This window comes from Antechinus flavipes, chromosome 2 (assembly GCF_016432865.1).
Source record: "Antechinus flavipes isolate AdamAnt ecotype Samford, QLD, Australia chromosome 2, AdamAnt_v2, whole genome shotgun sequence".
Classification (NCBI taxonomy): Eukaryota; Metazoa; Chordata; class Mammalia; order Dasyuromorphia; family Dasyuridae; genus Antechinus; species Antechinus flavipes.
Window position 1 is genome coordinate 567126063 of NC_067399.1, and position 23522 is coordinate 567149584.

The window sequence follows — 23522 nt, forward strand, 5'->3', positions numbered from 1 at the left end:
ATTAATATGAAAATGTCTTATATAATTAATTGCACATGTATAAACTAAATCTGATTTCTCAACATCTAAGGGAGAGACCATGGGAAAGAAAGAAAGGAGTGAGAGAATTTGGATCGCAAAAAAAAAATTTTAATTGGAGAAAAATCAAATACAAGGAGGAAAAAGTATATAACCTTTCTCTTCTGTTTTCTCACATTGAACCTTCTTGAAACTTTAGAGTAGATTAGAGCCATGCCCACTGACTCCTAACCATAATGAAAGCAGGTAAAAGTATCTATGAGCTAGATGTTGACTATTGTTGACAGGAGGTCACACAAGTTTTAAAGAAGATGGAAACCTGGCTACATGTCACAAAACAGGTGATATCTTTGGCATAATACACTGTTGATTGCAACTCTTTTCTCTAAAAATACAAAATATATATGTACCTCACAGATCATTAAGTGAACATCAAGTTGCTTTCTTGCTAAAATCATTCAGTATGGGAACTTTTGGTATTCTCCATTTTAATGAATGTCTTCCTTAGTGTAATACATGTACTATCTCTTCCCTTAGGCGTGTCTTTAAATTGTTTGGTGGATTTGAGGATGGAGGAGGTGCGGTTGTAAAAGTAGGAGTGAAGATGAGAGACCATTCCAGAAAATTTCTTTTCAGAGTTAATAATCAACATGATTCCTATGAGTGGAAAAATCAAAACTCCTGAAAGGACAACTTATTGCAAAGCATTTACCAGGCTGCGTGGCACATAAAAGGTACTTAATAAATGCTGATTTCCTTCTTTCTCTTTTTCACATTCTGGAGCTATTCTCTTAGTCTTTTCTCACTTAGTGGATCCTGGGCTTTTCCATTTTAATTGCCAATTTAATTTATAGTTAGTATAGTCCCAGGCTTGGTGGGGCAGGGCTGGTTTTGGATAAAGCAGAGGAATAAAGTTTTATTTGGGCAAACAAGCCAGGTTTTAAAGCATCCACTGATATGACTACACAATAGTACACACAGAGAAGGAGACATCTGTCTTTAGACACAGACTTCGAAGAAGAGAGGAACAAATCGCTCTGTTGCTTTGTTGCATGAATGTTTGTTTTCTCTATCTAAATGTGTAACAGGAAATTAAGCAGTTCACCTTTGTAAACCATTTGCATCCCACTTATGCATGAGCCAGATGGTGCTTTTCTTTGTTTTTAAGAGATTAAAAATGGAAGAGGAGGAAAACAAGGAGGAGTTAATCCCAGCTCTAGAATACACACTGTGCAAACCTCCCTATTCCCCCCTCATACACACACACACACACACACACACACACACACTCACACATGCACATCCCACTGTGTGCTCAGAGTCTCCAGTTATCTGCATTTAGCTGTGCTAGGCGTGAACAGTGAGCCTAAACCCGACAGATTTAAGTAAACACAGGGCAGCAGAGAGCTGTGAACCTGTCACATCGCGTCAGCTTTCAGATGGAATCCTTCAGAGTGTTCCCAGAATATGATAAATTACTGCATTCTCTCAGGGCCTCAGCTGCTATGTACTCAACAACATCTTATATAAATCACCTGAAACCGAACTTAGCTCTAGGATTCACCAGAGGGAATGTAAGGACATACCTGTTGCCACCACGGAGGGAAGACACACACAGGATGCCTGGGAACTCGACTTATCTCAGGTTGGGGTCCAGAACAGACATGGTCTGAAGGCAGTCAATTTAAAGGCACCATGCTGGTCAGGACTGTAACAACACTGGGGCCTAGGGAGGGAATCATCCAGCTCGGTGATGATCCAGCCAGGTTCCCTGTGTTACATTCACTTAATTACATTTTAAGGCATCTAAGAATAGTTATGTATATTATCCTAATATGAGACCATGGTGGCAGAGAAAGTGCGTAACAATAGAGCCTGTGAGTAGGGAAAACTCGGGTCCATGAGTCTTCTGTGACACATCTTGGCTATGTGATCCCTGGCAAGTCACTTCTCTCTCATCCCAGACAAGTCAGGCTTTAAGTTGGGGAATAGTCGCCAATTTACATTCTGAGATTCAGAGATATACAAGAAGAAAAGACCTTAGATCATATAGATCAACTCCTACATTTTATAGATGATAGTTATTCGGTTGTGTCCAACTGTTCATAATCCCATTTGTGGTTTTCTTGGCAAAGATACTGGTTTCCCATTTTCCTCTCCAGGCCATTTTGCAAACGAGGAACTGAGGCAAAAAGGATTAATTGACTTGTCCAGGGTCACACAGCTAGGAAGTGTCGGAGGTTAGATTTGAACTCGATTAGATGAGTCTTCCTGATTCCAAGTCCAATTCTCTGTCCAAAAAGGGTGTTATTAATATCATTGCTCTAGACAAATAATAATAATAATAATAAGTAGCAGTGGTAGTAATAATAGTAGCCAATTCCTATGTAGGTGGCTGCATTTAGGGCAGCTCCAACATTACAGCTTTATGAGAAGAGAAAGAGTTCTTTTTCTATATAAAATGAAAGTTAGGATTCAAAATAAGACTTTCTGGAACATCTTAATGAGATTCCCTTTCAGTCTCTGCTTTTAGAAAATTAAGGAATACTAGAGGTTCTAAGAGATTTGGGTAAAGGTTCTAGTGCTCAAGACTCCTGGAAGTGGCTTAACTACCAATTTATAATATGTTCGGACAAGTCTACTTCACTGTCAGAGAGTCTCAGACGTTCCTTCCGAATCTGAATCTCTGATGCTACAGCTAAGTATTTTTGCATGAATGTTCCTTTTTTTTTACATGAAAAAATATAGCTACATGCCTCAAAGAGTTGTTCTAGAGGGCTGATGAGTTTTTGAGAAACCTTTCACATGTTCTCTCCCCATCCCCTTGTGATAAATGATACATGTCTTGAGAGAGTTAGGTTCATAAATAATACCTGTTCAAAATCATAAACTAGGAACTGGAGATGCCGGGGATATAGTCTGTTCTCCCAAGTCACAAAATTGAAGGGAACTTCAGAGGTAATCTAGTCTGATCCTCTAATGTGATTTAGGAGGCAAAGTGAAGTGGAAAGAAAACTGAATTTAGAATGCTGAACTCAGAGTAATGGAACCTGAGTTAAAAATCCACTTCTACTCCTTCTATGTGTCACTTTGGTCAAGTCACTTAGTGTCCCTGGGACTCAGTTTTCATGTTGGTACAATGGAGGGATCGGACTAGATGACCGATAAAATCTCTTTCACATCTTTATCTATGATCCTATGATTTACCTTTTATTTCAATGTGCTCTATAAGCTGCCTTTGGGAAAATGTAAATTAGGATAAGGCTTACCCAATATTTACAAAGGAAATTACAGGATCTATCTCATTGTCTTCCACTTGATGGGTTGCTGTTCAAACTCTTTGTAAACTCACTTTGGATTTTCTTGGAAAAGATATTAGAAGGATTTGTTATTTTCTTCACTTTACAGATGAGGAAACTGAGGCAAACAGGATTAAGTGACTTGCTTAGGGTCACACAGCTAGTGTCAACTCAAGTCTTCATAACTCCCTGTGCCTTTTCCACTTTGCCACTTAGCACCCTATACTCAATATGTACTTAATGTAATACAATTTAAGTTGTACTCAATAAGTATTTAATGTAATACTGGTTCAATTGATTAACAACCAATTGATTAACAATCCATACTTTCTCCTGGGAGAAGAGGGCTGTTGAACTCTAAAGCACAGGGACAGAAGGAGGTGCAAAGAGTCATGCTGAGAGAGAGCAGAACAATTTGGCCAGTGACCAATGTTAATTAAAAAATAAAATAAAAATAGAGAAGAATCAAGGCCAATATTTTGCTTGTAAGCTAATTGTGATGCCCTCATTCTGGTGAAAAACATTTTCCCCAGCTGCTCCACTGGACCCAGGAGCCAAAGCACATGGTGAACAGACCTGATTAGCACAGACAACCAATTCTCTGTCCTGCTGCAGAAGCCTTGGGTAGGATAGTTAGGATGACAGCTACTGCCTCCATCAACACCAACATAAATCTGAGCTCAGGCCAAAGAAACCCATTACACAGAGTGCAGAAGGCAATTAAATGGCGCCAGAGCCAGTTTGATGCAAGGAATCCAAATGGGACCCGTGACCCAGGGAGCCCGCAATAATTCCTCCATCCAGATACTTCTCCAGGAAATGACTATAAAATGGACAGAGATGCTGATAAGAAGATACCACTCCCAATAGCCATTTCCTGGCAGACTCCTTCTCCCATTCTTAGTGTGTGGGAGTTGTTATTATTATACATTTTAGTTTAGTTTAATTTTAATATCTGGAGTTTATCAGCTATTGGGAAATACAAAATAGCAACGGATTTTCCCAGTATGCCTTAGCTATCTATTCTCCTTGTGGTCATAGGTTCATGCTTTAAAGCTGGAAAGAAACTCAAAGACCAGCTGTTCTAACTATGCTACTTCACAGAAGAGGAAACGGGCTTAGGAAGGTCAAGTTAATTGTCCAGGGTCTGAACACATACCTTCTGATCATACAGCCACTGTTCTTTCTACTAGGGCACACCATCAGGTACCCTACGGCAGCTGTAATGTCGATGCCTTGATCCCTGCCTTTGGGTTTGCTTGCTGCCTCTTACTCTAATAACAATGGGCATTTTCCTATGTGTTTATTTTCTTAACTCCAGGTTACTTCTCACATCAAATCTCTTGTGAAACAATTGTTTGACATTAGGTCATCTCCCTTGTTATGGCACTATTAGAGACACACATAGACTAAGCCAAATGGAAGGAACTAGCATCAATCATATGCCCCTTGTCTGCAAGTCCTGGGACTGGAACACAAAATTGTGTCTGGGAGTTTTTGTTCTAGCTACACACAGTGTGATCACTCACAGCCCACACAGAAGATGAAACCACTGATCCCCCATCTCGTGAAACTTAAACCCAACACACTTCTTATACCTCCATTTCATCCATTCCCCTTTACCAACGAGCAAATATACCCAGTACTCAAAATCCTCATAATAAGCCAAAGAAGCACAAGATATTGTGCAGGAGAGGGCCTTAGGGAGTTCCTAGGCCAATCTCCTCATTTTGAAAAGGAAAAAAAACAAAAACCTGACCCTGAAGATGAGGGAGCCTGCCCACTGTCACATAGCCAGTAGATCCCAGGCTGGCATCTGAACGATTCCAAGTCCAATAACCCTTTGTACCACCCAGATGTACATCTGTCTGTAGCAGTAGTTATCTCCAAAGAATTGTTTAGCTACCTCATCTGATCTTCTCTTGTCTCCCTCCCTCCATTTTCCTGAAGTAGAAGGTATAATCCTTTCCTTCCACACCAATAACTTTTTCGATTTAAGCAAATGAATTCCATGTCTTTTATGACTTTTTGAGCAAAATATCATGAAAGCCCTATGAAAGTCATTCATGAGAACTGTAAAAAATAGACCACTACATAAAAGAAAGGGAAAGAAGAAGAAGAAAAAGGAGAAGATGAAGAAGAAGGAGGAGGAGGAGGAGGAGAAACAGCTTGGTCCTAGTTGCAGTCCAAAAATATTTCACAAAATCTAACTTTCACTTTCCTCTGCAGTATATAACCAATTGGCAAACATTCTGTTGGTTATCTTTCCTCTCTAATGTATGTATTAAACTCTCTTTGATTATAATCTTTTAATACTTGTTAATATATTCTTTGGAAATGGAATGAAGTCCTACACTGGGGAACAGATCCCTTAGGGCCAGTTTATATCAGAGATAGGGGTAGGCACATAAGAAAAATAGTTCCAATATGGAATAACTCTGTGTGTGTGTGTGTGTGTGTGTGTGTGTGTGTGTGTGTACATGAAGGGATGAGCATGAGATGTAATTAAGGGGGAGGAACATGAGCTATTGCTAGTGTGGGGCTAAGAATATGATTAGGGAAAGTGTCCATGAGAGAAAATGAGGGAGCACAATAAACAGGTTTTAACAGAGGTAGAATTGGCCAAATTAATAAGAAAGGTCAATGTGAATTTACCTGTGGATATATGTTGCAAGCACATTAAAGTGACAGAGGGAGAGAACACATGACAAAGACACACATGTGCAGAGATGAATAGCACTTCACCAATAACATCACTACAGAACTTGCTGAATTGCCCTCTTGCTGGTTCCCTGCTGAGGAAAGCTGCCTTACCCTGTAGTAATCAGTGCTGTAGACATCTCTTGACATTCCAAAGTCTCCGATCTTCACCAACAGATTGGCTCCAACTAAACAATTCCTGGTGGCCAGATCCCGGTGGACAAAATGCTGTGAGGCAAGGTATACCATGCCAGAAGCAATCTGGCTGGCAATGTGTAGCATCTGGGACAAGCCCAGTTCTCCTTTGGCCTGGCGAGGTTGCCCATCCACCAGGATCATAGCATCAGGGCCATGAGCCCTACAAGAGATTCAGAAAAAAAAAAAAGAATTATAGAGAATGCAAAAGTTGTAGAAGAGAAGGTAATCCAAATTCTCCAGGCTCTGAAATATCTTTGAAATGGTGAAAAACAAAACAAAACAAAACAAAACAAAAATTTTCAACCTATTTTTTTCTTCAAATGTTCCATTATGGGTCAGTTCAAGAGAAAACTTATACAAAGATCAACTATTTGATTTCTATCTTTTGACTAAGTTACTCCCAAGAATAATTTCCTGCTTCTTATAGTATCTCATCTATGGCTTAAGAGAGTTACCAGTAGTTTCCAGACCTAGAACATGGAGATTTCCTCCTATTCTGATATAGGGTTAGGGAGGGAAAGTCTTCAGGGAATTAGGGGAACAGCTAGAATGTAGCCTGTGAATTGAAGGAAGATGCCTAGAGTTTGATCCACTATTCTCTATTACTAACCCAGTCTAGGACTTTCTATTGTAATGTCTCACCCTTGTCGAACTGGTCACTTTATTGTTCATGCTTTTCTACATGAGAGCCAATGAGCAATAATAAAATCCAGAGACTTTATTTATGGAGCTGTGTGCTGGAAGCCCCTGTGCAGAGCAAACCTTCAGGCCACTTTACTGCTTCTCCAATTTCTATTGAAAGGCATCATTAAACTCAGACAAATTTATTTTATTGTCTTATGCTGGCTTGACCCTCCCAATTCCACTGAAAGCTTGAGAAAAAGTGGATGTCAGCAGAAAATCATAGTTCTTCCCTTCCCATCATCATTGCAAATGTCCCTTGGGAGAAAGACTAGCACTTCAGTTGTAAAGACTAGAGGTCATCTTTACTTTGAAAACACAGGATATACACATTTACCCTATTTTCACTAAGTCCTCCCTTCCCATTGAGATCTGTAAGGACTAGACTGAAAATCATATCTTTTTTCAGTGTTGGGAAAAGTATTAGATGGTAGAGATTTATTATTGTTATTGTTATTTTAGTAGGATTGTTGTTGCTGTTAAGATTAATATTACATAAGAAAACAATTGGCTTTCTTCAGCAAAGAGTCAGGGCATTTCAGACCCACTGAGACTAGGATTCCAGATAAGTCGGAATAACAATAACTTTAGTTCCCTAATGATTATAAAAGAGGAACACAGACTAATGAAACTCAGTTTGGAACCTAGCAGGCCTCTAACACAAAAGCCTAAATGTTGGAAAGGCAAAGTTGAAAAACCAGATCCATTGTTTCCTTATTGATTCTGAGACCAGGTTGTGCTCTCATTAATGGCATACACTTTGTTCCTTAAACACATCCCTCTAGCAACAGAAATAACATACATTTAGAATTTAGTTATCTGTCAGTTTCCTTAGAACTGATTACCAGATTCTAAAAGGGATTCTTATACTAAAGACATCCTTATTTCCTTCTATTTTGCCCTCTAACCCCTTTCATCTACCGAATACTGACTACTTTAGAGAGAAGACAACCTATGGTATAAGAGGCAATTCCACCCCTATTTATTTCTTTCCTTCTGCCTCCTTCTCCTTATTTCTTCTTCTTTTCTCTTTTTCTTTTCTCCCTAGTTTTAGGCATGGCATTAGCCACAGTGGAACAATGGCCAACTCTGCTAGAGATAAAAAGGGCTTCAAGGATTGTTGAGTCCTCTCACACACAGGATGTGGCTGAAACAGAACACATTTCTTCTACTCTGGGGAAATGTGAATATAGAGACAAGTCTTTTTTTTTTTTAGTCAGATACAAGTAATGTCTGAACTCAAATGTACTTTTAGCCCAATATCCTAAATACCAGGGGAAGATGTTCCTCTATAGAGACAAAAAGATCAAAAGACTTTAAGCCAAAGAAAATCCTAAGGAGTTATATCAAAAGAAGTCAGATCAATATTTTAAATCCTCTCCACTTTCCCCTGTGACCAATAGGTAGCCCAAATTATAATGTCAAGTCCAAAGATTTTTTCAATTCTACCAACCCATGACCATCTCCCCCATTATCTCCTATATTTCCAGCCTTTTATACCTTCTGAATATGAATTTTCCTCTCAGTAATGCCCATGGATGTCACCTTAAATGTTATAAAATCTAGTCATTTCCAGCCAAAATGTATTATACTTTGTTGCTGCGATGCCTAAAGGTTTCTATAAACATTTTTTTCTCAGAAGCTTGATCTCTAATTAGAATCTATTCCTACAATCTCAGTGGGCATTGGTGAGAGATAGGTTCCAAGTTGGGGATATTCAGCTTCTTCCCCTGGAAAATAGGTGCTTTTTCAAAAGAGCAAGACAGATACTGATTTCTATATACACTAGTACAAACCAATAGGGACTGAAATAAACAGTGCTACATGCTGTTGGTTTATCTGTCCTCTGTATCTTCTCTCAGATATACATATCATACTAAAGCTGGGACACTTAGGGACACTTAGAAAAAAGAAAAGGAAAGAGAACTATATTGGGGTAAAGGGAAAGAGTGATGATACTGCATATCAAATTTCAATTCTAGATGGTAAATTTAGCATATCTCATCTGTTTAGGGAAAAAAAACCTCACCTCTTCAACTTCTACTCGCCCTAATGTCTGACCTTTTACCAAACAGAAAACTCTGAGAATATAAAACACCTAGATGTTCCCCATTTGGGGCCTTGATAGATCGCTTCTAATATGATTTATTTACTTTATTTTATACTAAGAAAATCAAGTGTAATACAAATAATCTTTTTTATGATTCCTTTTCCTTGATTAGTTTGTCACTTTAAAATTCTCACTCATCATCGAAGAATCCTTTGGAGAAGGGCGTAGGAATGGTAGAAGGAAGAAGAAGAAGGGAGGAATTTTTATCCCAATTTTGCAGATGGGGTTATTGAAACACCAGGAACAACAAAAACATGAATTGGTGAAGGTCAAGAAATGAAATCAAAACATGTTAATTTTGAGGCCTTAGCTCTCCATTAGATATTATGATGAGTATTGATAATCTTAATAATAATAACAATAATAGTGTCTCACTTTTTAAAAAAATCATTTTCTTTTGGTCCGTCATTAGAATCAGAGAATAGAGTGAAAGTAGGAATACTGATTACTCTTAATTTCCTTAATTATTTTCTGAATTTGGACAGAAATTTCAGATAAGGTCTTGAATGAGCTCCCCAGAGTGATGATAAATTACTGTCAAATGAAGGTAGCATTGGAGGAAAGATTTGTTTTGTCTCTCATTTCCTATTACCTGGTGTAGTCAGAACACAGGTGGCTCACTCTCCCAAAATATGATCCCAGTAGAGCTCTTGCTTACCTGAGGAATTTGTTGAGGTCTCCATGCTTCATATACTCAAAGACCATGATAAGAGGATCACCATCTCCACACACACCATAGAACTTGACAATGTGCTCATGCTGTAGGTTGGTGAGCAGTTCTGCTTCTCTCTGGAAATCCTTACGTGCAGCAAGGGTAGGGTCTTTCAAAGCCTACAACAGTAGGACACAGTCTATAAGCTCCTAGAAATCAGAGTCCATGTCTGTTTTTGTGTGCTGGAAGAGTACCCAGCACAAAATCATTAACTCACCAACCCTAAAGAATAACTAATTACTGACATATAAAGTAAGAAAGGTAGGGCTTGAATCAGAATGACAAGGTTTGTAGTCTTTCTCTTTTACCATCATGACCTGGTATTTGTCATTGGTCCTGGCCAAGATCACAACTATCCAATTTTTAAATGTTTCCTTCCTCCCAAAGATATACCAAGGTACCAGTTTTCATTTGATATGGACACAAACTATGATAAAACAGTTGCCTATGGAAACACAACCAACAAGTCATGCAGGATTTGCAAAAGCTGTATCCATTGTAATAATTTTGTAGGTTAGCTTGTAGATTGATATGTAAAAAACAGTATACAAAACAGATCACTAATCTTGAATTAGAAGCAGCTTCAAAAGCCTCCTAGACCAAAAATAATGTTAAAGATGAAGAAACTGAGGCCTATGTAGATTAAGTGACTTTCAACCCAGATTTTTTTTTTTTATTTTAGAAACACAGGTCTTTTGTCTACCTTATTTTTTAGGCCCACAGAAATTTACAGAAGAACTTGAATTGTTTTCCAGTTTTGCTTCCCATTTTGTCTTTCAAGAGAGTCAATGGAAATTTAAGAACATGAATAAGTTGATATGGGGAATGGGAAGGAAATACGAATGAAAAAATACTATAAAAGGAAGTAAATGTATCATAAAGTTTTATGCTGGTGAAAACTGGGACAACATCTCTACTTTTCAAAAATTCTGCTTGATTAAAATGAACTTTAATAGAATCACAGAATTTCAAACTAAAATGTACTTTACTTTTCATCTATTCCGCTATTTCAATTTACAGCTGAAGCAAATGAAGCTCAAGGGTTGGTGTGACTCATTGAAGGTCACACAATGAACTAATGGCTGATGAGTGTATTTCCTCTGCTTTCATTGCACAGAGGGACAGATTTTTGCAAGTAGGCAGAAGAGGCAAATGTTTATTGGGATGATTTGACAGATGCTGACCAAAAATATCTTTCCCATCTCTTCTATGTTAAATGCCTGAAATTCCCACACTGTTCCTTTGGGTAAAGACCTATTAAAGTGCAATTGTTACCTGATTGAGGTAACATATTAAACCATTTTCAGGCAATCATTCTTTAATTCAACAAATATTTGTTAATCATCCCATTACCCTCAGAACTGGTAAAAACACAATACTAACTTTAGAAAGTAGGCAAAATGGGCAACTGCCACTGGGATGATTTGACAAGTCTAGATACCTTGTGTGTATTTGTATGTGTGTACCCACACAATACATACAGGTATGTGTTTATATGTAGAGATATAAATGTGTATGTGAATACACATAGGCACATTTTAAACCATATCCTGTGCTTTCATTGCTATAGGGAATCTCTAGTGAGGAACTCCTATCAATATAGAATATCCAATGTTCTTCAAGTTATAGTCTTAGACTCATGATGAAAAATGCTATCCACTCCCACAGAAATAACAGATAGAATCTGAATGCAGATCAAAATATATTATTTTTTACTTTATTTTTGGTGGGTTTTTTGGTCTATATTTCCTTTTACAGCATGACTAATATGGAAATATGTTTTGTAGGATTGCTCATGTATAACCATTATCAAATTGCTTAATATCTCAGGGAGGAGAGAGAGGATAGAAGGAGAGAATTTAGAACTCAAAAGTTTTAAGAATGAATGTTAATAATTATTTTACATGTAATTGGTAAAAACTGAAATATTTTTTTAAAAAGAAAGTAACTTGTAGGAGTAGAGATTTGCCTAAATATTGAGAAATTAAAGGGTTTACCCAGAATTTCACAATAAGCAGGTGTCCGATCCAACTTATTTTTTTTTCTGAATCTCAATACCATAAAACTTATGTTCTAGCCAACATCTCCAGCCCTGAATTCAAACATTTACTTTTATGTCCATAAGCTTCTGAACAGTGAATCTTATCATGTGTGGATACAAGCCCACCATACTACTTCATGAACATCTCCATAACATGTTACATCGTGTCTATTCTCTCTCTTCCCTTTTCTTATTCTATCCTTGAAAAAAGTAATCATATCAATGCTATCATTTCTAGTAAAGTCATGTCCATTAATTATCCTATCACTTGAATCACCATTCCTCTATCTACCTTGTCCACAACACTCTTCCTTAATCATCACTCGCCTTTGTGTTGTCTTGAGGGAAGGAACTATCTTTCTGTTTTACATCGATAACCCCAGCTCTTAGCACAGTGCCTGGCACATAGTATCCACTTAATAAATGCTTTTTCATTCATTTCATCAAAATATGGATCTCATTTTGAATGATGATATTGACATAAACCCACTCAGCTTAGGTGGAGGGATAAGCCTGAAGGTTTATGTAGATGTTGGATTTGTGAAGAAGGAAAAAAAAAAAAACCAGACTAAATGTCAGCTCACCAAAATGCCTCTTCCCATTTCTTTAAATCATTCTTTTTCACAGTAGGAACATCAATGGCAACAGTCAGTTATTTTCTACACTGAACCTGACTGGACAGCACCAGCCATCTCCCCTGAGGCTATTGTTATGTGGCAGTTGACTGTTTCTGAGTTTCTCATGGGTTTACAAAACAAACATTTTGTTCCTCTTTTTCTCCTTTTTGTTCAATATCAAAATTATTTTAACATCAAAATGGGCTTTATGCTACTAGGTTTGAAACCCCAAAGCTGTATATTTTGAGGAATAGATAATTATAATCACAGTAGCTCACATCATATAGCACCTTGAGATATGCAAAGTATTTTATTTTATTTTATTTTTACTTTTTTTATTTTTATGACTACTTACAGAGAGGAGGCAAAAAATATAATTATGATCACAAGTTTAGAGATAAAAGAACCTTAGGGAACATTGAGACTAACTTAATTTCAAATGAGGAAACTGAGACACAGAGAATTAAGGCATTTGATCACATAGCAAATGATTGAGGCAGGATTGAAACTCAGATCTGTCTGACTCAATATCCTGCACTTTATTTACTATTCCAAATAAATACTAATAGATGAAAGGCAATTAGTTGGGATTGAGCTTTTAAACTTTCCTTTTTCTCTGATAAATTGTGATAGTGGGACATATGTAAGTAGATGGCTTTCTATCTGGGAATCTAAAATCAGATCATAATCCTTCAGCTTAAGAGGGCATTTGGGTTATTAAATTGCCTTTTCTCTTTCTTTGTTCTTCTGCATGGTCATGAGAAAGAAATTATGAGAAAATGATCTGAAAGTAATGGTGGTAATGAAAAAGATGATGATGATGATGACGATGAGGAAGAGGAAAATATAGAAGGATAAGGAGTAAGAGGAGAGGAAATACAAGAAAAACTCAAATGATGTAAGTAGTGCATTTTTTTCCTATTTTATGGACGAGAAAACTGAGATTTGAAGATAATAATGATATTAATATAATATGTGGTCAAATCAGTACTAATATTCAGGATTTCTGCCTTTAGAACATTCCTCACAGCCTCTCACAACATCAGGAAATAACATCTGAAATTTTGGAAAGATTCTTTCAAAACAAGTGACAACATTCCTATTCTCAAAGAACTATCAAATTTCAGAATTTGAAAAGAACTCTGAGGTCATATAATTTTATTTGCCATTTGACCAAGAGTCCCCTTTGTAATACCTCTTTCCATCCCATTCTCATTTTCACTCTGAGAGGCTATCTAGCTTTAATACATTTAGTGGAGGTAAAGCATCCCTTCAACATCAAACCCATGCCATATACTTTTAGATAGTTCTGCCCTAAGAATGGATTTTCTCACAATATCAAAACAAAATCTGCCTCTGTAATTTCTCTTCACTGATCCTTGTTGTTCCTATTAACTCAGAAAAGTTGGTTGTTAAATTTTCATTATGAACATTTACACCTCTGAATCAGAAAAAAAAAATATATATATATATATAAACAGGGTTTGAGTCATTCTGTTGACTGCCTAGTATTGATGGAGAAAATGTTAATAATTTAGATTAAACTTAAAAGTCAGTGTATGCCTATCCCCCCCCTCCCCAGAAAGCTGGTTGTTAAACATTTATCAGCATAGAACTGTTATGGAGGGGGTAGAAAGGAGACAGGCAGCTAAAGTCCTGACCCTATAGTCAGGAGGACCTGGATTCAAACCAGCCTCAGACACTACCTGTGTAAACCCACCCCAATTACCTCAAAAAAAAAAGAGAAATAATCTCTAGTCCATTTAACAATCCTACTTTCAAATATCTGAAGAGAACATTTCCTTCTGTGCTTTACACATTACCCCCATTCACCCTTCTACTTATTTTGGAAGAAATAAGAGGTTATTTCTTAATATTTTCTACACATTTATATTTAGGCTAATTTCATTTCTTTCAGTGCTACTTCATCTTGCCTAATAGATTAATCAGGGATGTTTAATTGAAGGAAAAGAGAAATTTTATTAGTGTCAAAAGGACACATTCTTTTCATCAGTTCATAATTCCTTTGTCATTTAAAGTATGTGTATGTGTGTGTTTAAGTGCTTTTTTTTTGTTTTGCTTTCTTTGAATAGGATATGATTTTGTATAGGACAATGAATTTCAAGTTTTCTCAATACATGGATATATTAATATTTTGTGACCTCTCACCTAAGTAATTGCAACTGTCTCCTGATTGGTTTCTCTTCCTCAGTTTTACCTCACTCCAGTCCATTCTACATACCACTATTAAAATAATTTCCCATTAAATGTAGATCTGACCATGTCACTCTCCCTACTTCAACTCCAGTGACTTTGTATTGCCTCTAAAACAAAATACAATCCCTTCTGTTTAGCATTTAAAACTCTTTACAACCTGATCTCTACATATCTTTCCAGGGAAATTCATCCCTCACTCTTTGATCAAACCAAATTGATTTTCTTTTCTTTTTGTTCCTCACCCAGTACAACACATATGTATATCTCTCTCTCTCTCTCATACACATACACACATATACATGTATACATTTGTATATATAATATACATGTATATGTATGTGTATATAAATACCATCATGATTACCATAAATGACTTATGTTTGTATGTGTGTATATGTGTGTGAATCAGATACACAGTGAATAAATCAGGGATGCTCCTAGTCACTAAAAATATAGCCATTTTACATGTTTAATTTGGAGCAAGTCATTTCATTTCTCTGAACCTCGGTTTCCTCATTTATAAAATTAAAGTATGAAATAATTTTAATAAAATTCTTCCCAGCTCAAAATCTGGAGGTCCTCCTCAAAAGTCTTATCATGGGACAGAAGTGTCCTTGGCTTCTTAAAAACACAAAGTTTAATAATTCCTGCCAAACTAGAAAGGTTTTGTGTATAGCCCTAGAGATGGGTTGTTTGTATATGTCATCAGAAAAGTATCTAGTCAAAATTTAGAAAGCTTCATGTGCAGAAACTTGGCCTCTAAGTGATGAAATATTTTTTGGCCATAGAAACACATGAAGAATTATCTTGAGATTTATATGAATAAACACAATGAATAAAACAATATGAGAACACATTGTTAAAGAAATAATAATAATAATGATAATAGTGATAAAATCTGAGAATCTACAGAAGTAAAAAGAGAACAGAAGTGTGTATGGAGTAAGCAGGATGCTTTTGTTATTATTTTGTTGAAAACTAATATACACATTTTAAACTAAACTGTAAACAAGTTGGAATGCATGCTTTTGCGTAGGATTATTTTTACTTGTGTTTATTTGAGTGTCAGTAGCTATTAATAAAAAAACAAGCTTAGAAAAAAATTAAATTAAAAGAAAACATCATCTATAATCTGCATCAGTGGTGCGAGTATCTGTACTGATGAAATCATGGATCTTTGGAAATATTAAAATGTGTACATGACATGGACACACACACGCATGCTGCACAAACGAAATGGAGTGTGTGGGAAGGGAAGAAGCAAACAGACTTTTTTCATTTATAAAAGAAATTAATCTTCCAGTTCAAAGATAACCGCCAGTGCCATTAGCCGAGCCCCATAAGCTTTTATATCCAAAAAAAGGAGGGATAGCTTAGCCACAAACAATTTTCTACTCTTATTTCGTTATGCACTGGAAACTGCAATTTTTTGGCAAGCTAAGTAAAGCCCAATGGAGACAGGAGGTGTCTGAGAGACCACCAAAGGCTTGTGAAGAGGTGCTGGTGATTGAGGAGAAAGGAATCTGCTCATTCTTAGCTGAAAAGTCATTAAGTATTTTATGTGTCATAGACAAGAATCCCTGGTTTTCTAATGAGAGCTTCTACTGTTGGAGAGCATCACCATAATCCATAGATCTCCCATCTTACTGATTTAGGTTTCTCTCACATGGGCCTCCTTTCGGTGGCCCTTATTCAGTGTGTGATGAGAAAATGACTGGTTTTTAGAAATAAACAAGTCAGAACTCATCCCTCCATAAGAATACAGTTGTCTTCCTGAAAGATTACCAACTTCTTTCCCTGATGCTGCCAGAGCTTAGGCTACTTGTAGAATGCCCTTTGGGAAACTTTATTAATTTAAGGCACTTCATGCTTTTTAATCGAAGTTCAATTTGATTGTTCACCGAATCCAAGGATAAAACTGCTTTTTGACAGCTTCCCAAAATCAAATTTACCCTCAAAGACATTTAAGAATAAACACTCCAATATAGTACATAACATGATGAATGGTAGGTCTAGAGTCAAAGGATCTAGATTCCTATCCTAGCTCTACCTATGTGACCCTGGGCAAGACACTTTCTTTATTCCTCAGTTCCCTCATCTGTAAAATGGAGGAGTTCACTTTTATAGTCTCCTCCATCTCTCAAGTTTATGGTCCTGTGATTACCCTAACTCCAAGGAAGCATCAAGTATATTTCATGCAAAGATATCAGCATTCTTGCAATAAATGTATGACCTTTTAGGGGCTACTTTGAAGCAGACAGTGCTCATATGTCTGGATTCAGTCATTTTTGTTAAACACTCATAGATTTTTACAGTCACACTTGAAAATCATAACACAATTATATACAACTTCATATCTCAATAGTGACCAAGTCACTTATCTTTCTCTGAGTTTCACTTTCTTCATCTGTAAATTGGAGATAAAATATACTTCTTACCTTACAGTGCTGTTATGAAAAAAGTGTTTTGTGGAAACCAATTTGCTCTATACATTTCAGCATTTTTCATTTTATAGTTTATTTTTATTATTATGGTTATTATTAAACACTTAATGAGAGTACTTTGTAAATTTTAAGTGCTATATAAATAATAGTAATGGTTATATTAGAATTTACTCAATATTTAATGAAGGCTTGCCAATGAATTTACACTCAGAGTTTTTTTTAAAGTATAGTCTTTTTCATGACTCTATGAAGATAGGAAATAACTCTCAAGGAGAACCAATAAAAATTCTGTAGAGAGATCTTGGTCTAGAAGCTTTGAGGTCACCGCTTGTTTCAAGTACTTAATCTCTTCCATCTTTCTTGCTCTGCTCTGACCTAAATTGATAGATGACCTGGAAAGGCTAGAAAAAAGTTCACAGTGATAGTAAACTAACTCATTAGGAAATGAGGATGTAGCCACTTCCATATGCACAGCATACCATTGCTCCTGACTGGGGCACATTTGATCTCATGTTTTTCTCTCACAAAATCCACAAATGAGTAAAAGCTTATGAGTGAGGCAGAAACTGTTTAAAATTGGGACTTCACTACAGAGTGATAAGCCATTTCTAAAGAACTCTGATAGGTTATTGACCAGATAAATGGGAAGATTCAAAGTCTCATGGCTCTGAGATTTACCTGCTTACCATTCCACACTTTAAAAAAATAGAAAAGTCTCTTGCAGACTATGCAAGAAGGATATGCTTGTCATACTTCTATGAGAGGACAGCAAGGTGGTGTAGTACCAGACTAAGAGTCAGGAAATCTCATCATTTTGGATTCAGATACAGCCTCAGACACTTACTTGCTGTGTGACCCTGGGCAAGACACTTAATCTGTTTGCCTCAATTTCCTTATCTGTAAAATGAGCTGGAAAAGGAAATGGCAAATCACTATTCTATATTTGCCAAAAAAATAAATAAATAATTAAAATTTAAAAACACCAAATGAGATTACAAAGAGTCAGACATGACTAAAAATAACTGAACAACAATAACAACATTTCTATGAGTATAAAGCTCACTTTCAGAGTCAACCAATATTGAGCACTTTCCATTAAAGTGTAAATTCACTAAAGGCAGCGCAATGTCTGTTTTTTTCTTTATATCCACAGAGTTTAGACTGGGATATAATAAGTGCATAATAAATGCTTGTTGATTGAAATAAGGAAGGAAAGAAGAAAGGAACAACAACAACAACAAAAAAGGATATAGTATATATCCTTATATCCTTATAGATAACTGGCCCTCTTTACCTATTGGTGAATTCTTACCAGAGGCCTCCATATTGGGGATCATCTCTCTTGTTTCATTCTCTCTTGATTGTGCTTTTAAATCTCCAGACTTTCCACCCTGCCCCTGTATGGCTACCTTCTCTCCCTACCCCACCCTACTTTTCATCTCCCTTTTATATGTTGTCTTCCATCAAAAAATGTAACCTTTTGGGGGCCAGAAATCATATTCCTTTTTTTGCATCTGTATCCCCAAAACTGAGCACAGTGCTTGTCACAAGGTAAGTGTTTAATAACTTATTACCTGCCTGCCATACAATGAATGTATGGCTTATCCAGGATGTGAACCCAAATCTTCTGCCTCTGAATCTTTTTTCATAGTGTTCTTTGTTTTAACGATTCATCTAATTCAATCCTCTCTCCCAAAGCTCTAGCTCCTTTTCTTATCCCATAAGGGTCCAACCCCAAAGCAAAAAGACTTTCTATGTTCATCTATCCTGGGTCACATCCCATCTCTGCAACTCCTTTGAGTTTTGTAAACCCACAGGGCACTTTCTCTAAAGTTACAGAGACACAAAACGACTGATGCTCTGAGTGAATGTGAATGGCATCTATTGCCTCTACCCCAGATGGTAGGGAGATATGTGTTCCTAATGTGTGGAACTTTTCAGTGAGTAGAAAAACCCCCATTGGGACCTTGGCATTCGTAGGGAGGTTGACATGTGGGGGGAAATGATGGGAGAGCTATTTCAGTGAAGAACAGTGGGACCCCAAAGAGGTCATGCTGATGGCGCACACTAAAAATTAATCTCTTTACAAATTGGTCTTCTATCACAAAAAATTTTCATCTAGGCTGTCAGCGAAGCTAAGTTCAAAGTAGAAGAAAAATGGAAGAGATTCGGTGCTTCAAACAAGTGGCAAGCCCAGAGCACTCAGCATCAGGTCAAGGGCTTCTATATACTGTTTTGGATCAATTTTAACTCTTGCCCCACTGTGGTACCATATGTCAATACCCCCTGGTTGTTTCCAAGAGAAAGAAGCATTTTGGGGATAGGGAGAATGAACTGACTTTGAGACAAGGTCCTTCAATTCCATGTAACTCAATCAATTTAGCGCAATATCCTGTAATGGAGAAAGTGGTTTTCTTCGCTCTCTTTGGGCTCTCAGCCAGCCCTGCTGCTTTGCTTCCACATGCCTCCGAGACTCACCTTCACTGCCACCAGCATCTTGTCCTTGGTTGGACTGAGGTTGTAGCACTCTGCCAGAAATACCTTCCCAAAAGCTCCTTCACCCAGCTCTCTCTTCAGCACAATGTCTCTCCTCTTGATGTGCTGGACGTCTGCAGATGGAAGAAAGGGAAGAAACAAGAAGCGTTCAATCCTATACATTTGTGCTAAATCCCGAAACGTTACTGTCCAAACTGTGTGACCACGGACAAGCATCTTAATTTCTCTGGTTCTATTTCTTCAATGATAAAACAAGGTATAATTATTCCTGAGCTACCTATTTCACAGTGTTGTCAGGAGAAGGTCTGTTACAAACCTTAGAGTTATGTAAATATGAGCTATGTAAATGGTAAATGATTTTCAATCAGTCATCACCATCATTATCGTCATAAGAATGAAGTGGCAGCCTAGCACGCAGGCCTAGTGGCAGAAGCACACTAGGTTTGCTGTAAGCATTTAAGCAGGTCAAGCCTGATTTCTAATATAGATAATTTATCATCTTACTATCCCCTACCATCTGGGAGGGGTGGGGAAGATGGCTGAGCTTCTGGGAAGGAAAGCCTCATGAGCTTCTCCTAGAAAGGCCCTAGATAAATATAAGGGACTGTTACTGTTCCAAATCATTTAACCAGTTAATTAGAGCCCCATAGGAAGCCACTTTCAGCCCCACCTCCCCGCAACTTGTTTCCAAAGAATGCTACAATGAGATTCCGATAGGAACAGGTCTTGTAATGAAAGACACGTCCACAAGGGAATACCCGTTGACCTTTTCATTAATTGTTCAGTAGGCAGAAGCCCATTAGAGATCTATATTAATATTATTATGTTACAAGACCAAGCAAAAGGCACATCTCGCATAACTTGGGCATGGAAATAGAACTGACAGTAGAGGAAAACATGTCAAGTAGTCCTAAGTAAGCTACAGAAAATGTGCCAGGAAGTATAGATTGTGTGTGTGTGTGGGGGGGGGGGTATCTTTTTTTTTGTTTCATTCCAAAGTCCTTTCAGAATGAGTTATGAAAAACATTACTATTATTCCTTTGCCTTCAGGCTTTAGGCAAGAGTTGGACTAGATGATCTCCTTGTTCTCAATTCTAAAATTTTATGACTTTTATTTTTTAACATTTGCCTAGAATAAATTCAAAGTAGAGCTACCTTAATATCCCCAGAGCTCATTATCCCCGGGCACTGTGTGCTTGTCACATATAAAGGGCTTATTGATAAATGCTTATTGACTGACTGATTGACAGATGACCCATCTGGAAGGATTTAGGGGTAGTAGTGTTTGCATATAGCATTAGTTATTTACAGCCTGCTCCCAAATGACCTTTCTAAAGGTTTTCATGCAAGCAAGTTTTCTTTCCATAGCGGAGGATATTCTCTCTCTCTCTCTCCCTTTTTCTTTCTCTGTCTTTCTCTTCCTCCTCCTCCACTATCTGTCTCTCTTCCTCCTCCTCTCTGTCTCTCTCTTTATGTATCTCTATGTCTCTTCCTCCTCTCTCTCTCTCTCTTCCTCCTCTCTTTCTCTTCCTCCTCTCTCTCTGTGTCTCTTCCTCCTCCTCCTCCTCTCTCTTTCTCTCTCTCTCTGTCTCTTCCTCCTCCTCCTCCTCTCTCTTTCTCTCTCTCTCTCTGTGTCTCTTCCTCTTCCTCCTCCTCTCTCTCTCTCTCTCTCTCTGTGTCTCTTCCTCCTCCTCCTCTCTTTCTCTCTCTCTCTGTGTCTCTTCCTCCTCCTCCTCCTCTCTCTTTCTCTCTCTCTCTCTGTGTCTCTTCCTCCTCCTCCTCCTCCTCTCTCTTTCTCTCTCTCTCTCTGTCTCTTCCTCTCCTCCTCCTCTCTCTTTCTCTCTCTCTCTGTCTCTCTCTTCTTCCTCCTCCTCCTCTCTCTTTCTCTCTCTCTCTGTCTCTCCTCCTCCTCCTCTCTCCTTTTTCTCTCTCTGTCTCTCCTCCTCCTCTCTCCTTTTTCTCTCTCTCTGTCTCTCCTCCTTCTTCTCCTTCTTCTTCTTCTTCTTCTCCTTCTTCTTCTTCTTCTTCTTCTTCTTCTTCTTCTTCTTCTCTTCTTCTTCTTCCTCTCTCTCTCTCTCTCTCTCTCTCTCTCTCTCTCTCTCTCTCTCTCTCTGTGTGTGTGTGTGTGTGTGTGTGTGTGTGTGTGTGTGTGTGTGTATGTGTGATTTCCTGGAATCTTCCTCTCTAGCAACAGGAGTCACTGATCCCTGCTGAAGTAAATAGGCTAAGTAGCACCAGCTTTCCCTTGCCACTAGACTACCTGTACACTAAGCTCAACACAGGATTAGGGTCCAGACACAGGCCTCTTGCCATCTGGCTTCTTGCCCCTGCCCCTCACCACCAAGCCATCTGGACACTACTCATAGACCAAACCCAGGATGCAAACATGGGCTAAAGGCAATGCTGTCCCACTGAGAGGTAGGAAAATCAAATTACATTAAGATTAAGTAGACCCTGAATCAGTTCTTTCACTGATGATTGAGAGGTGAGTAAATCAATCACACTTCTGCTCTTTTTTTAACCACTAGCTTTAGACATATGAATCTTCAGTCTTTTGATCCCTGGTTTCTTCCTTTATCTACCTGGCCATCAGGAGGAAACCAGGATTAGGGCCCAGACATAGGCTACTTGCCATTGTCAAGTAACTGGTATAGGAAATGGAGAGTAATGAGTAGAGGGTGATTCCAAGATTGTAAACTGAATGAAGGGAAAGGGAATGAGGGGAATGCTCAGTAGAAATAGCAATGTTCAAAATAGTAGTACAAGCTGGGTTAATTGGAATCCACTTGTTTCCCCTCTTGCCTGCTTTCACTTATTGCTTAGGCTATTTTAATCAAATTAACTCTGGGGTATCACTATCACTTACTGACTAAAGTATAACAATCTAGGGTTTTATGACTACCACACTCTCCCTTCTCTCAGAATCCCTGTAGTTTGGAGTTTAGGATGCCCAAGTAGAAATTCTCTTCTTTTATTATCCCTCATTGGTACCTCATATCAGCCCTACCTTGATTTCACTCAGGCTTCCCTTTCCATTAAGTCCTATCTCTCCTCTCCCCATTCAATGATGAATGAACTGTTCTTATTATCTGATTTTTTTCTCTCATGTTCCTTTTATTTCTTTGAAATCATGGAAATTGCCTCCCCCAGAAAACAATGTATCTCTGGCCATCTCTGCTGTCATTAATAAACATTCTGTCATCCCTTCATCCCCATCCCATTCAAAACACTGGACCTGGTGGAGGAGCAATGTGTCTTGTTGCTCACTGACTCTTGTAGACCTTTATCCAGATATATCACCCAATCCTTACCTACTGGTCTTAGGATTTTCTCTCCCTCTTCTTAAAGAGCTCAGGCTAGTTTCACAATCTAGTCTCCATTCTGATCCATCCTCTTTTAGTTAGGGAATTTAGTTTATATGTCAATTTCCCCCAAATTTCCTTGCTTCCCCATTTATCAGTCTTATCTCTTATGACCCCATGGTACTTCAAGCTTCACCCATGCTTGTAAATGATCTCACCTTTCATATCTTATCACCCATAAATATTCCACCTCCACAATGAATAATTCTGAAACTTTCCTATCTGACCATAACCTCCTAAGCCTTCAATTTCTTTCTGTGTCTTACCTCCTCCTAAACTTATTGTCATGCCTCTTTGTCTTTTCACAGCCCACCTGAAAATCCTGGAATCTTCCCTTTCTTTTCTCTCGCCCCTAAAAGCCCTAGCTCCTTTCAAGGCTCCAGTCTTTACTGATTTCTCCTATTATTAGCATCCTTCAAATTACCCTATTAATACATACATATGGCATATACTTTATATTTACAAATCTGTGTGTATGCACGCCTCAACATGGAATAAGCAGGGATGTTCTGGAACCAGCTCAAACCAGTTCATTAGAACTGACTGTTAAATGTTCAACATGAGCATTTACACCTGAAAAAAATCAGCAAATACTACAAATCAGGGTTTGATTTATTGTTTTGTTGA

General features: G+C 37.8%; 1 protein-coding gene across 1 annotated transcript in view; it reads right to left on the minus strand.

Annotated features, from left to right (window-relative positions):
• Positions 1-23522, minus strand: part of NTRK3 (neurotrophic receptor tyrosine kinase 3) — a 453081-nt gene that overhangs the window by 60214 nt on the left and 369345 nt on the right. Inside the window, exons 13-15 of the mRNA XM_051981065.1 lie at positions 19516-19646; positions 9665-9837; positions 6132-6375 (exon numbers count right to left, since the gene is read on the minus strand). Coding sequence (XP_051837025.1) covers positions 6132-6375; positions 9665-9837; positions 19516-19646 — 548 coding nt within the window. The remainder of the gene's footprint in view (positions 1-6131; positions 6376-9664; positions 9838-19515; positions 19647-23522) is intronic.